At 36.9% G+C, this 16,339-nt stretch overlaps 1 protein-coding gene across 1 annotated transcript; it reads right to left on the reverse strand.

The window, feature by feature from the left end:
• Positions 1-12,861: 12,861 nt before the first annotated feature.
• LOC103416124 (uncharacterized acetyltransferase At3g50280-like) lies at positions 12,862-13,488 on the reverse strand. Its single transcript, XM_008354383.4, has one exon. It carries the CDS (start codon positions 13,486-13,488, stop codon positions 12,862-12,864), a length of 627 nt encoding a protein of 208 aa, XP_008352605.3.
• Between the last annotated feature and the right edge of the window lie 2,851 nt (positions 13,489-16,339).

Genomic DNA, 16,339 nt, shown 5'->3' on the forward strand with positions numbered 1-16,339 from the left:
AGGGTTAGAACAGTAATTTCATAGACTTTTGGTTGACAAACAGACTTCTATTAATAGGTAGCTTAGATATTAAAAAAAAATATCAACTTGAGCATTATATTCTTGATATGTGTTCGAGTAGTGAATTTTCTCAAATGAAAAGAATTGGTAGTCTTCCCAAAAAATGGTGGAGATGGAAGGAACATAGTATATAATCATGTGTATTTGCCAATTATATTAACTTTAATTCTATCGGTTGCTACTACTTCAGTGGAGATCCTTTTCTGCTATGAATATTGTGAAAAGTTATGCGTAACCGAAAGGAAGATCAATGGTTGAGTAATAGCATAGAGTGGAGAGTCTTTTCCGCTATGAATATTGCAAAAAGTTCTGCGTAACCGAAAGGAAAATGGTTGAGTGATAACATAATAGTTTATATAGATATCAATGTTTTTTCTTTCATTGATAATTAATGGAGATATAATGCAGTGTTTTCAAAATATGAAAACGCTACATCATGGACAATTGTAACTTGTATTGTTATTTGTTTTATAAAATTATGAATGATGGAACTACAGTTTTTTTTTTAAAGTTATTATATGTCTAAGAAATGTTTGTGAATTTTTACATATGACCCTCTGAATAATATTTCCTAGATCTGTCACTGCCAACATCAAATAAAAATGTACCAACTCCGAATTAAAACGTACCCAATGATTGAACTATATCAAAAATGCATATTTCCAAAAAGGGTTGTTTTGATATAGCCCCCTCGTTTTTAAGCTTCTTAGACTAAACATATGTTTGGTTTAACAATTTGGTTAAACATTCTTTTACAATTTTTGTGCCATGTGTATCTTAATCATGGAAGAAAATGCCGATAATATCGCCGATATTATCGGTTTTTCGCGCAATGGATATTTAAATAAGTATCCGAACGGTTTTCGTCCAAATATCGCGATATTATCGCTAATATCGATAATATCGCGATATTTTCTGAACGGTGCAATCGGAGAAGAACGCCGGAGATGGTGTGCCTATTCCCGAGCCAATTTCGTCCCAAAAACCTTGCAAAAACACGATTTTGAACTTCAATTTCACATATAAGGTTCAAATTTCACGCATGCAAGAGGTAATCAACATAGGGTTTAGTCGGTGAGAGTGCTGAATTTCAATGGAATCTCACCTGAAAACTTATTATCTTCGAGTCGAAGACGAAGCAGAGAGTGACGAAGAACCCGAACACTCCTCCACCAACACCGCGCGGGCCTCTGATACCAATACGAGGACGCTCAGCACTTACGCCGACTTGTCCACCATGTTCGAACCGAAGTCCGCCATCAATTCCACCAGCGGCTTCATGATTCCGGATTGTACGGCTCTAATCTTGTTCTCTTTGACTGAGCAGATCGAGTACATAGCCGTCGACGCGTCCTTCTTCCCGCGAAAACCACCGTACTCCAGAAGGTTCACCAGCAGCGGAATCGCACCCGACCGTCCAATTGCGACTTTGTTCTCTTCGATTTGTGAGAGGGGGAGCAGAGCGCAGGAACAGAGGCAGCGTGAACAGCAACACGCCTTAGCCGTCGGGTAGGGTCGGGTCAGGTTTGCGCCGAAGGGCGTGGAGGGATTCGAGATTGTCGGACTGAGGAGCAGAAGGATCGAGAGAGTGGGAGAATGATCGAGAGACCCTGGGTCTCTGTGCGTGTGTGTGGGAGAATGATCGAGAGAGTAGGAGATCTGTGTGTGTGTGGGAGATCTGTGTGTGTGTGGGAGAATAGAGAAGGGGAAGAAGAGAGCTCAGAGAATAAGAGAGAAGGATCGAGAATTCGAGAGAGAAAGAGAGACGTATGCGTGTGAGATATGTGTGCGTGTGTTGTGTGCGTGTGTGATGGCATATCTGTGTGTGTGTGTGTGTGGTTGGGTGACTCAATCTGACTCATCTGACTGCTTTTACAATCACTTTTCCATCATGCAATGCATTTCTTTCCAATTTTTTGTGATAAACTAATAGATAATAGACTAAATAAACATCCTGCAAAGTTTCAATAAAAATTTCCAAGTTTTTCTTACAATTTCCGTGGTTTCCATGTAATTTTTATCGATATCGATATTATCCCGATATTTCCATCGATATTTCCGTGTTTTCGGACTACCGATATTTCCGATATTACCGATATTTTCTTCCTTGATCTTAATTTACCCATTTTGATGTCCCTAAATTACATGACCTGCCGTAGCTTTTAACAAATCTGATTTCGGTATCCAGTTTCTTCGCACCAGAAGAGAGGAGGTTCCTAAATTCTTGCTAACTGATGTCTCAGAGTTTTAATTTAAGAACAATACTGATTGTTCAAGATAATAAGAATTTGAATTTAAAGATATTAATCTTGTAAATTTAAAGATTTGAATCACAATAGGACACTAGTTTCTCATTTAATTTGTCGATTTGGAAAACAATTTTCTAAAATTAGAATTCACTATTGTTCACCTAGGCTATTAAGATGGTCGACAACGATAAACTTCTGAACTCAACACCCCTACAATCAACTACAAATCATGAATGAACTGTTTTTCTGAACTAACGTACTATAAGTTTTAAACGCCTTTTTTTCATAATAAATTTGTAACGTACCAGGAGTTTGGTACTTTAGTAAATCTTATGTTGACACATATTGATTGTTGAGTTAAAAAATAATATGAAATTAAAATGTACCAGACGTTTGGTACGTAAAGGTTTTATTTTTGAAATATATCATTCTGATGAAACGTTATACAATGTGCGTTTGAGACGTACCTATTGTTTGGCATGTCTATATGTTAGTTCAACAAGTAATGATTATTTGGTGTTAAACTCCCAACTAATTGGTACATTAATTAATGTTATGTTGATACTTATTGATCATTTGGTTCGTTAAATAATATTGATTTAGAAGGTACCAGACGTTTGGTATTTAAAATTTTTATTTTTAAAACGTACCCATCTGATTAAACATTGTACAGTGTGTGTTTGAAAAGTACCAATTATTTGGTATGTCTTTGTACGTTATCTCGACAAGTAATGATCATTTGGTATTAAACTACCAACTAACTGGTACATTAATTCATGTTAATTTGACACATAATGATTGTATGGTTATGTTTGGACCCGAATTTACACATTCGGCCCGCGTAATTGAGGCCGTTGAGTGAGTATAGCTTCACACCGTTGAGTGAGCATAGCTTCACACCGTCGAATGAGAAATAGAGGTAATTCATTTTAGGATAATGTTATGATGTTTTATCATAATTATCTTTTAATAATAGTTTATTATGAAGGATAAGATGTATTTCCAACTGGAAACATGTCAGCACAGTTCAAGTTGATATCCGGATGTGGGTGTGCGGTACAGTTCAAAATGGATTTTAAAATTTATTCAGGTAGGATTAGGATACATGATGATGGCCTTGGGTGATGGATAAGACAAGGAGTCTAGGAAGGCTAAGCTTTTGGTGGAGATGTGATAAGCCTAGGTGGTAATGATGATACAAGAAACCTAGGGAGACTAGGTTTTTGCATGGTGATAAAGTTTTCTACTGGAGGTTTTTTAATTAGATCAGAAGCCTAGATGGGCTAGGTTTCTGATGTGGTATGACAAAGTCTAGATTAGCTTTATTTTAGAAGTTGCGAAATCTGAAGGCCACAGATCAGATTTATTTCAGCTAGTTAGAGTTGCAGTCAGACTCTACACAATTATCTAGCCATGCCAAGCAAGCATACAATCACTATAAATACAGATGCAATGACAACGGAAAAAGCTCATCCAATTCAACACACAACTGCCATGCGCAAATTCTCTCAATAACCTTGAGATTTTTTATTTTCTTTTTCGCCGACACATCTTCAGTTGGCATAAATAGCACTGTCGCCGTAGAATCAGCCGATCTCGCAACATCTTCAGTTGGCATAAACAGCACTGCGTCGAGGGCGATTGGTTATCTATCCAAGTCTCGGTCGAGAAAGATTTCCGAATCCTTGTTGGTTGATGTCATCTCATCAGCCTTCTCGGCGAAGTGAGGTGTTACAGTTTATTGAGCTCGGCACATAGCACGCCGAGTTATTTTATGATTGGATACTCTCAAGTGGGATTTAGAGTTCGACATTTCGACGACCGAACCACGTTTACTGTTAAAACTTATATCCGCTTTGAGTATTTATGCCCTTACACTTTGGTGTCGATTCAGCGTGAGTTTACTCTGACGAATACCATCATAGTGACTGAATTCGATGATGACGATTTGTGAACTTCGTAAGAATAGTAACTTTGTCTTCAGGTTTGAGAACCCAGGAGGCCGAGACATGTTCCTTCTTCGGCCGCAATCGCAAGATGTAGAAGTTAGCCGCGCACCCAACATAATATCAACATATTTTACTCCTCGGCCGAGCTCGGCCGACGATTTGGCACGCCCTGCATTCAACCAAAGGATGTAGTTAGCTCATAGATTACTTGGCCTGCGTGCCACGTAGGCTTGGTAGTTTTTAGGGTCAACAGGTTCATGAACAAGATTAATTTAGAACGTACCAGAGTTTTGGTACATAATATTTTATTATTGGTACGTACTCGACTGATGCAATGTTATATAATGTGAGTTTTAACCATGTCTTATTTGGTAGGTGCAAGATCCCATATCGCCCAAGAGTGAGGATCTTGTAAGCCCTATATGTATATTCTCATCTCTACCTAGCACGAGGCCTTTTGGGAGCTCACTGGCTTCGAATTCCATCGAAACTCCGAAGTTAAGTGAGTTCATGCGAGAGTAATCCCATGATGGGTGACCCACTGGGAAGTTCTCGTGTGAGTTCCCAAAAACAAAACCATGAGTGCGTGGTCGGGGTCCAAAGCGGACAATATCGTGTTACGGTGGAGTCAAGCTCGGGATGTGGTGGGGGCCCGGGCCGGATGTGACAATTAATTATTGTAACATCCCACATTACCTAGATGAGTTGATCATCTATGCCTTATATGTACATGCCTACCTCCTTTAGCACGAGGGGGTTCCGTTGGAACTCCGAAGTTCCCATAATGGGTGACCCACTGGGAAGTTCTCGTGTGAGTTCCTAGAAACAAAACCGTGAGGGCGTGATCGGGACCCAAAGACAACAATATCATGCTACAGCGGAGTCGAGCCTGTGATGTGGTGAGGGCTCGGGCTGGGATGTGAAAATTTGGTATCAGAGCCAATCCCTGGTCGGAAGTGTGCTGACGAGGAAGTCAGGCCCCTATGAGGGGTAGATTGTAAGATCCCACATCGCCTAAAAGTGAGGATCATGTAAGCCTTATATGTATATTCTCATCTCTACCTAGTGCGAGGCCTTTTGGGAGCTCACTGGCTTCGGATTCCATCGGAACTCCGAAGTTAAACGAGTTCGTGTGAGAGCAATCCCAGGATGGGTGACCCACTGGGAATTTCTCGTGTGAGTTTCCAGAAACAAAACCGTGAGAGCGTGGTCGGGGCTCAAAGCGGACAATGTCGTGCTACGACGGAGTCGAGCCCGGAATGTGGTGGAGCCTCGGGCCGGATGTGACAATTAATTATTGTAACATCCCACATTACCCAGGGGAGTGGATCATTTATGCCTTATATGTACATGCCCACATTCTTTAGCACGAGGTTTTTTGGGAGCTCAGTGGCTTCGGGTTCCGTCGGAACTTCGAAGTTAAGCGAGTTTGCGCGAGAGCAATCCCATGATGGGTGACCCACTGGGAAGTTCTCGTGTGAGTTCCCAAAAACAAAACCGTGAGGGTGTGGTCGGGGCCCAAAGCGGACAATATCATGCTACAGCGGAGTCAAGCCCGGGATGTGGTGAGGGCCCGGGCGAGGATGTGACAATAGGTCTTTTAAATTTATGTTAATTTAAAAAAATACAAATCATTTGGTACGTAAGGTGCACATCGCTCCAAGTAAAAAACATGGTGCACTTTTGAACCCTGTACACAAGCACCTCTTACTTCATTAAAATTCAACATAACAATCGTGTAATACCCTGAAAAATGTAAATATAGAAATTGGGTATTCATAATTTGAATATGTAAAAAGAATTGGGAATTTATATTAATTAATAAAATTTTAGTTTTAAATTAAACTAGTTACGAGGTTTAAAGTTTGGATATTAATTATTGAAAATATGTAGACCTTTCAAGGTCAAAATTTATGTTTTTGAATAAAGCTCGATCTCACGAACGCGTAGGCGCAAACGGAACGCAATTTGGAGATATAACGAAGAAGTTATTAATGCTTAAAGTCGAGGGTAAAATTGTAAATTTATCATTTATAGAATGCTCCAGATTTTTGGAGCCAAATCTAGAAGGCCACGTGTGTGGTCCAGATTAAAAGTAAAAAAAGTTAGGCGGTGGAGATGGAAGATAAATGAGAGAAAGAAGGGAGAGAGGAGCCCAATCAGGAAAAGGGGAGATGAGAGAGTGACCAGTGAGAGAAGAGAGAAAGGAGGGGAAAGGAGAGAAAGGAAGTGCACCAGATCCTTCGACCCGATTCTACTCCATCGACCCGACCCGACTTTCTCCACCTCCTCCTATGCTTTTCGTCGGTTTTTCCGACGAATTATGTTACCAAACCATCTTTAAAAGGCTCCATGACCTCCCCTTGATTGATTATATCATAAATTAGATAGATATTGGCCCTGAAACTGTGCAAAACCCCACCGATGGGTGTGTGAGTTCATAGGTGGCGATCCACCAAATCTGAAACAAACTCTTCCAATTATCACCACCAACATGTTCCTTGAGAACCCAGGAATAAAGCCCAAACAAGGTTTGGGGCGTCGGAGCTGCTATGGAGTCGAGTCGAAGACACCCAAATTTCTAAGGTGCCGGCGGGTTTGGGCCAAATTGGAGCCTTTTTAGACCAAATTGGACTTGGTCACAGGTATAAAGTTTTCCCTACTCTTTGAGATCTTCCTTTCTATAATTTTTGAGAATTTTTAGAAATAATTGAATTTTTCGGCGAGTCGGGGCGGCCGACCGCACCCACGGCGGCGGGTGCGGCGGCACAAGGCCAGGGAGTCGAAAATTGTTCTTTATGCGAATTTCGTTATTCTAATTATGTTTTTGAGATCAAATTGTTTTGGTTTGAATATTAATACGATTTTGGTATATGTTGGATTAACTGAATATATTCAGATTTTGTTTAATTTTGGAATATGTGAACTACAAAAGGCTTGATCCCACTCCAGGGTACGTAGGCAGTCTAACAGTGTTAGATGTAGCCTCGAGAAATAATTCTTAGAACGAGAAGTGTGTTATAAAAGGAAATAGAGACAAGATGTGAATAAATTTGTACGTTTGGTGTTAATTTTTTTTTTAATTATGAATCAAGGTTGGAAACAAGACATAGAATTAAAGGAAGGAATTTAGTAAATAATTTGAGTTTTACCTTATGTTTTTTTTTTGTCGGTTTTGAATTTAATGTAAGGATTAGTGAATTGAATATAGTAGAAAATAAACAATTAATGGTAATCAACTAAACATGATTTTTAGGTTGGGCCTATAAAAAAATAATAACATTATTTCCCAAAGTAAAGAATTTATTCGGGACGGGGCGTTACAAATGGTATCAGAGCAAATGATCCTACTATATGAGATGCACTATTCTTGAGTCTTGTTGGTGTGAATTATGACATGCATTGGGGTTGCATTAATTCATATTTTTAGGAAAAAGGTGGCATACATGTTTTATATGTGAAATACATATATAAATCGTATTATGATTGTGGTGCAATTTCCTTGGTCAATATGGAAGTTTCGTTAATGGGAATTGTGATTTACGTTATGAAGTGAAATGAATTGGATTGACATTATGTTATGTATTATGAGACATTATTGAGTTGTGAGTGTGAATTATGAATTGTATTGATAGTGCATTATTTGTGGTTGGAAATTTGGTATTCATTAAGTCATGACAATTTACCAAATGGAAATAAGACTATATGTTGTAGTAATGGATGAACATGAATGAAAATATGAAATGAGATCTTGAGTTCATTTAATATAAACGTTTTCTAGATGAGTTCATTTGGAGAGTTTCATTCCGTGGTAACAAAATTGTAGACCTTTAATTTAATTTAATGGTGAGTAATTATGTTTGAAATTTCAATGATTTTGGTTAAAATTTTTGCTATTTGATTGTCCACTATAGATGGAATGGTGGAAGGAGCATGGAGATTTTTCATTTAAAACCTATTAAGAAAAGTTGATTTTAGAGATTGAAACCAAATAGCTCAATCAGTAATTGATAGTTGTACAAATGTTGAAAGTCTACATATCACACTTGCCACTGATGTGGTTCTTAAATTTTTTTGAGCAAGTTATATTTGTTCTGACTTTGCATTGAAATATGGAAGACGGTTCCCTTCACTTAATGAGCAAAACAAAGTCATTTACCAAAGCCAAACTGGTTGTCTCATTGAATTCGATATGCATCGTGAAGGCTTATTGTATTTTGGTTGGTGTATGTGTTTAATTGGATCCTTGGAAGCTTAAAGTTGTGATAAGATTAAGCATGTATGTCCGTTTGGGCAATTGGTGTATTTGAGGAAAACTATAGGATGAGATTTGAGTTCGTCTAATATAAACGGAAATTTCGAATTTGTTTTAAATTTCAAAATTTTTATACAATGATAATGATTAGAAGATCTAAGGATTTTAGCTGGAATTTCTTATATGTATTTTGCCAATGTGTGTGGCTTGTTAGTTTTGGTATTTATTTAGCCAATGAGAACTATGGCCTAATGTTGGATATTATCTATGCAAATGAGTATGGTTTGAATTTTCCAATACTTATTTCTACCACTGAGGGTGGTAGGAAATCTGAGTACAAATGATTGCTTCATTAAATTATTTATTTTTGGAGCTTGAATAGAATTGTAGACTGAGATTACAATTTTATTCATCATTAAAGGAAATGGTTTTAAATTCTTTTCGTAATTCAATGGTTGAAATCTCGAGGACGAGATTTATTTTAACAGGGGATGAATGTAATACCCTAAAAAATGTAAATATAGGAATTCGGTATTCATAATTATGAATATGTAAAAAGAATTGGGAATTTATATTAATTGATAGAATTTTAGTTTTAAATTAAACTAGTTACGAGGTTTAAAATTTGGATATTAATTATTGAAAATATGTAGACCTTTCAAGGTCAAAATTTATGTTTTTGAATAAAGCTTGATCTCATGAATGCGTAGGCGCAAACGGAACACAATTTGGAGATATAAATAAGAAGTTATTAACGCTTAAAGTCGAGGGTAAAATTGTAAATTTATCATTTATAGAATGCTCTAGATTTTTGGAGCCAAATCTGGAAGGCCACGTGTGTGGCCCAGATTAAAAGGAAGAAAAGTTAGGCGGTGGAGATGGAAGATAAAGGAGAGAAAGGAGGGAGAGAGAAGCCCAATCAGGAAAGGGGGAGATGAGAGAGTGACCAATGAGAGAAGAGAGAAATGAGGGGAAATGAGAGGAAGGAAGTGCATCGGATCCTTCAACCCGGTTCTATGCCATCGAGACCCGGCTTTCTCCACCTCCTCCGGTGGCTTTTCGTTAGTTTTTCCAACGAATTATGTTACCAAACCATCTTAAAAAGGTTTCATGACCTCCCCTTGACTGATTCTATCATAAATTAGATAGATATTGGCCCTGAAACTGTGCAAAACCCCACCGGTGGGTGCGTGAGTTCATAGGTGGCGATCCACCAAATCTGAAACAAACTCTTCCAATTACCACCACCAACATGTTCCTTGAGAACCCAGGAATAAAACCCAAACAAGGTTTGGGGCGTCAGAGCTGCTATGGAGTCGAGTCGAGGACACCTAAATTTCTAGGGTTCCAGCAGGTTTGGGCCAAATTGGAGCATTTCTAGACCAAATTGGACTTGGTCACATGTATAAAGTTTTCTCTATTCTTTGAGATCTTCTTTTCTGTAATTTTTGAGAATTTTTAGAAATAATTGAATTTTTCGACGAGTCGGGGCGGCGGGTGTGCCGGCGCACGGTCAGGGAGCCGACAATTGTTCTTTATGTGAATTTCGTTATTCTAATTATGTTTTTGAGATCAAATTGCTGTGGTTTGAATATTAATACGATTTTGGTATATGTTGGATTAACTGAATATATTCAGATTTTATTTAATTTTGGAATATGTGAACTACGAAAGGCTTGATCCCACTCCAGGGTACGTAGGTAGTCTAACAGTGTTAGATGTAGCCTTAAATAACTCGAGAAATAATTCTTAGAATGAGAAGTGTGTTATAAAAGGAAATAGAGACAAGATGAGAATAAATTTGTACGTTTGGTGTTAATTTTTTTTTAATTATGAATCAAGGTCGGAAACAAGACATAGAATTAAAGGAAGGAATTTAGTAAATAATTTGAGTTTTACCTTATGTTTTTTTATTCGGTTTTGAATTTAATGTAAGGATTAGTGAATTGAATATAGTAGAAAATAAACAATTAATGGTAATCAACTAAACATGATTTTTAGGTTGGGCCTATCAACAAATAATAACATTATTTCTTGAATTAAATAATTTATTCGGGGCGGGGCGTTACAAATCGTACCTGGCACCTAAGAAGAATGGATCAGCATAGTTCTGTTTGGGCAAGTCCTCCAAGAGTTTGTCAATTAGTCCACCACCATTTTTTCTCGAAATCTGCATGTTACCTCAACTACTTCTGCAGTGAACTTGAAAATTTTGACCATACTCTTACGAAATTTTTTCCCAAAACAAACCGGATATGTTCTCTTAATTATCTACCCAATAACAAGATAAAATTGTGCAAACAACCACTAATTGAAATGGATAAATCCATTCAAAATTCAAAAATGAGAGATAAAAAAAATTCAACCTAGGAGAAGAAATCTACGTTCTGAAATTCAACAAACCAAACCACTTCCTACAAAAAAAGGTCACGTACAAAGAAATATCTGCCTAAAAGGACATATTTGGAATCCAATAATTAACATTTTAATTTCAAAAAATAGAATAATGACATTTAATTTAAATAAATATAAAAATGCTGATGTGACTATTGTTTAAGGCGCCTTAATTAAATCTTAAAATGGAACTAATGCTTGATCTAAAAAGTATAAAAAAAATGCAGGGAATTCTAATTTATGTTTGAGTTTGTACCCCTAGCCTATTATTATTAATAGGTTTTTACCTCAGCTTTTTTTATTTTTAAAATAAAAAATTGTATTTTTTCAAGGTAATTGATTTTTTTTTCACTCAATTGTCATAATTAGTTGGTTGAAATCAATGTATTTGTTGAAACCAAATTCGTGCACCGTTGTGGATGGAAGAAATCCGGCTTCGTGTAAAGAGAAAACACCCACCATTAACCTTGGGCCGGTGGAGCGGTCAAAGGCTCTTCAACGGTTAAGTTAATGAGCAACTAGTCATGTGCGCACACGTTATACGTGTGTAATTAAATTTGTCTATTATTTGTTACAAAAATATTTATATCACTTATTTTAAAAATAAAAAATAAAAATTTTCAAAAAAAATTTTGGGCGTGGAACTTTGAAGAAGGGGTTAGGGGGTGGTTTTAAAGTGGGAGACGTGGGTTTAAAGAAAAAGACATCCTCCATTTTTTATTTTTTAAATAGGATGTGTTATGTTTATCTAGCTGTGATGTTTGTGTAAAAAACTAAAAATTTAAGTGATATATAATTACTAAATTGCCATGTCTTTTAATTTTATTTAGCTTTGATGAGAGGGTTAGAACAGTAATTGCATAGAGTTTTGGTTGACTGACAGACTTCTATTAATAAGTAGCTTAGATATAAGAGTCAATTAGTGGACAAGGGAGTAAAATCTGCGATGATTACATTACTAGAGATAAACCCTAAATGAGGGTATTTATACTAGTCCGGAGAAAAACTTATATGAAATTTGTATTGAATGGGAGAACCCTAGGATATCTAGGATTAGATATTGTGTTTTTTTTTTTTTTGAAAAGAATAGTGTTTTCTTAGAGTGTGATTATTTGCGGCGCACTCGAGTCCCTATATTGTAGGAATCTCCAAAATATAGAAAATTAGTTTGATCTAATCGAAATGAAAATTTTATTCCTGTTCCATGCTTTAAAAAAAAAATTTAGAATTCCAACATCCCGTAACAATTAAAAAAAAAAAAACTCAATTAATTCGTTCAAATCTAGGGTTTGCCAATGTTCAAGCAGGTGTCTTCCACGATTTGAAGTTGTTATTATGAACCATGGTACAAAACCACAGATTCTGAGTAGTTCGACCAAAAAAACAAAACACAAAGTCTGAGTATATAGCTTGATTTTTAAGATGAATTAACAAAGTAAACAAGGAAAGAAAACATAATGACGTTATTCTTTTAAGGGTTTTAATATGAGATGGAGCACTAGGCCGGGATTTTTTTTAGCGATTTCAAATAGAAAACCTCTAACAGTTTAGGTTTAATACTCTGGGTGGTATCGAACCCAATAAGCTTACTTCACATTTTTTTTACTTGTATCGAGTCAACTTACACCAATAAACGACTTGTATCGAGTCAACTTACACCAATAAACGATGTAAGAAGAAAAATTGGGGATGCCGGTATAAGGAAGCATGAGATTATGAATTAAAATATGACGAGGACAAATTTAGAAGATGGAAAAAGTAAGGAAAATGATTTTCTCATACTTTTTTCTCCTCTTACACATCTTTATTTGATTTCCCTTTGAATTCTTCAATTTGAAAACAAAAACTGAAAACGAAATGGTTATCAAATTGTCTATTTGTTACAGATTCCTTATTCATCTAGTAAGCTAATAATACCAACCTTAACCTTTGGATATTTAACCAAATTGGTAATTTAATCTGCAAGACAGCTTTCATATATGCAGGGTTTAGTACATGTGGCCACAGCCTCCATGAACTCTGCATCTTCTGCCATAGCATGTAGAGTCTCAGGCAAAAGGCAAACTTCAAAATCAATACTTCCTTCTTCGGCCCCAGGAAAAACTGCTATTTTCCCGTTCATTTTGTTAGCAGCTCCGCTTCGCACAGCAACCGGTCTCCCCAACCCAAAGTCGTTACCATACACATTGAACTGTGGTGAGCTTCCTATGAGCAATGAAACGGTACTAGTACTTGTTGGAATATTACTCCTCATATTTGAAAGTATTAGAGGGGCGTTTACCCAATCCTTCAATGTCTTCTTCACTTCCTCTGCTGTCAGGGAAGCAATGGTCTTGTTTATATGCAAAGCCGCCCAGCCTAGTCCGTGTTGTAAAAGCTCACATGCCGTGGACTTCACAGAAACTCCCTGAAGTGCATTTCCGAGGCACTCCTTTGGCAATGGTGGCTTCAATTTTTGCCTCAATCCTACTGCAACCCGATAACTGATCACCTGATCAGGGTTGAGATGTCCACAACGAGTTATTGCTCGCCAGTGATGGGCCATGAGTGCTTGAAGGGATGAAATGTTATTGGTGCCCATCTCGGCATTGGCCTTGGATTTGAGATGTGCAATCTTTTCTTTGGAAAAATGAAATACCCTTTGTAAAGAATTCAATGAGATCGGTCGAGTGACCTTATCTGAGATTCCGCTGTGTGAGAAGGGCATTGGAATTGGGAGATGAAACAAGCCATCAAGAAGTTGGCCGATCAAAAATGGGAGGGGGTTCAGAATTTTTGCCCGAACGAGAGATTTTCGACCAAGTGTTAAAGAAATGCCAGAATGATGACCCCTCAACAACAGAGTGATTCATTGTGCAACCTATGAAAATGCCATCAACCAGCTTAGTTACTTGCACGGCAGGCAAGGGTTTGGACACGCCTTCGTAGTTCAAAATCCCATTCATGGAGAAGAAGTTGGAGACAATATCCTCCGGAACATAAACAGGGTCGAGAATATCAGCCACTCCAACACCATCAGCAGCTGCATGGACAAACTGTCCTCCGTCGCCATTGCAGTTGATAGAAAAACAAGAAGGGGTCTTATCCTTATTTTCCGTCACAGCGAGGCGGCCAGCGAGTGGATAAAAGATATCCAAAGTTCGGGAAAGGGAGTCTTTTAGGTGTTGTATCAAACTGCTCTCTGCTGGTTTTTGAAAGAGAAGTCCCTTTTGGATGTAATCAAGCTGGATTAGTCTCGAATCCCACGGAGTTAACTCGATTAATCTTCGAGTTAAGAGATGATCACAGCTTGTTGGTCAGACAATCGTCGTGGATATATGCCGAATCCGACTCATTTTTTTCGTTTCAAAATTTAATTGGAAAACACAGAGGCTAAGGCTACAATATTGTGTGGCACTGGACCATAAACAATTACGACAAAATAAAGATTAGAACTGCTGTTGACTGGGTGGAGGCTAACGCTAGCATCAATTATGATGCGATATAACGAGGGTGTCTGTATCCATTCCATCCACACTCATTTTTATTTTTCACACTTTTCTTAATATTGAATTATTTGAAAAAAAATCAACTGATAAAAATTAATAAAAATGTGGGGAAAAAAATAAAGGTGTGAATAATAACACTATCCTATAAAAAAAATGGAGCTTTAATAAAATGGGCTTTATATTTAATTATAAGAACAAAATTAATCTATTTCATGCCCACAACCATTAAACCCACATAGGATGAATTAAAAGCCCAAAACGAAATAAAATTTTTTTTCCAGCCCCTCCCCCTAACAGAAATCACATTCTGTCAACCAATCTGTTAGAATTAAACTTCTTTTTATTTACAAGTATGCCACTACCTCATTAATCCACCAAACAAAGATCAATAGGTTTGTTATTCAAAAGGTGCCTACCTCCTCCAACGAACGAGCTTCCTCTCACCTTGCGATTTCTTCCGACTTCAATCGGTTAAAATGAGATAGTGATTTGGAAGAAAGATTGGGCGGCCGACGAGATTATGTTGGAGGATCAGGTAGTGAACCTTCTGTAGAGGTACTTGGGGAACTATGAGGGGGCTCAACAAGGAGGCCCTCGAGATCAGTGTCCGGCAAGGTGATGTGGAGTTAAAGGGCACTCAATGCACTAAAATTACCAACAAAGGTTAAGGCAAGATTTCTTGGATCAGTGAAACTTAAAGTGCGAGACTCACATCAATGTTTATGATTATGTTTTTTTTTTTTTTTTGGAAACTAGTTTATGATTATGTTTGGTCTAAATTAGTGTGAATTATTTAGGTTCAGTTTCAGAAACAGTGTGGGTTCTTTTGTTGTAGTTTCAGAAATAATGTGTGTTGTTTTGGTTTAATTTCAAAAATAGTACGTGTTATTTTAGTTCAGTTTCATAAATAGTGCGAGTTATTCTGGTTCAGTTTCATAAATAATGTTAGTTATTTTGCTTAGTTTCAGAAATAGTGTGTTATTTTGGTTCAATTTAAAAAATATTACAGGTTATTTTGGTTCAGTTTCATAAATAATGTGTAATTTTGCGATAGTTCTAGAAAAAAGTGTGCACTATTTTGGTTCAATTTCAAAAATAGTGTATGTTATTTTGCTATATTTCTATAACTAGTGTTTATTTCGTTCAATTCCAGAAATACTGTGAGTTATTTTGCTATCTTTTTATAAATAGTGTTTATTTTGTGTGGAGGAAACTAGCATTTGGTTGGTGGAAGGTTAATTATGTTGGTGCATGGAGAGAAGAGATGGCGATTAGTGGTACGGGTTGGGTGATTAGAAACAGCAGTGGTTGGTTCCAATTGGGAGGAGGTCGTGGTGGAGTGAGGGTAGCCTCTAGTTTAGCCATCGAATCTATGGCGGTGAGGGAGGCCTTATGGGCCTACGTTGAGAAGGTAGAAAGTAATTGTGGAGTCTGACTCCCTTAACCTCATCTTCTGACTCCTTAACCTCATCTTTGTGCTAAATGGTAAACAAATGTATGATGCTGCCATTGAAAGTTTAATCTGGCGAGGATTCTCATTCCAAAATTATAACCTTCATCCCCAATTATTAGTCCGTTATTATTATTTTATTTATTAATTTATTAGTACTATAATCAGGCCTATAAATATATGTGCATCCACCACAAAATACCATATCAAAATCGTGTTGAAATGCTTATTGAAATAATAGAATCAAAGTAAGATTAATATAGATTTCATTTAAGTTATTTATAAAGAGTCAGTTTGATATTGTTGTGGGTTTAAAAAAGTTACTACCAGTCATTATTTCTTAAACGGAACACTAACTAAATCTGAAAATGAAAACGAGTATTACACTATTTCTGAAACTGAAACAGTACTACACTATTTATGAAACTGAACATGAGTACTACACTATTTCTGAAATTGACTATTTATGAATTGAACACGAATATTACACTATT

The sequence above is a fragment of the Malus domestica genome, chromosome 02, assembly GCF_042453785.1.
Source record: "Malus domestica chromosome 02, GDT2T_hap1".
In the NCBI taxonomy this organism is placed as follows: domain Eukaryota; kingdom Viridiplantae; phylum Streptophyta; class Magnoliopsida; order Rosales; family Rosaceae; genus Malus; species Malus domestica.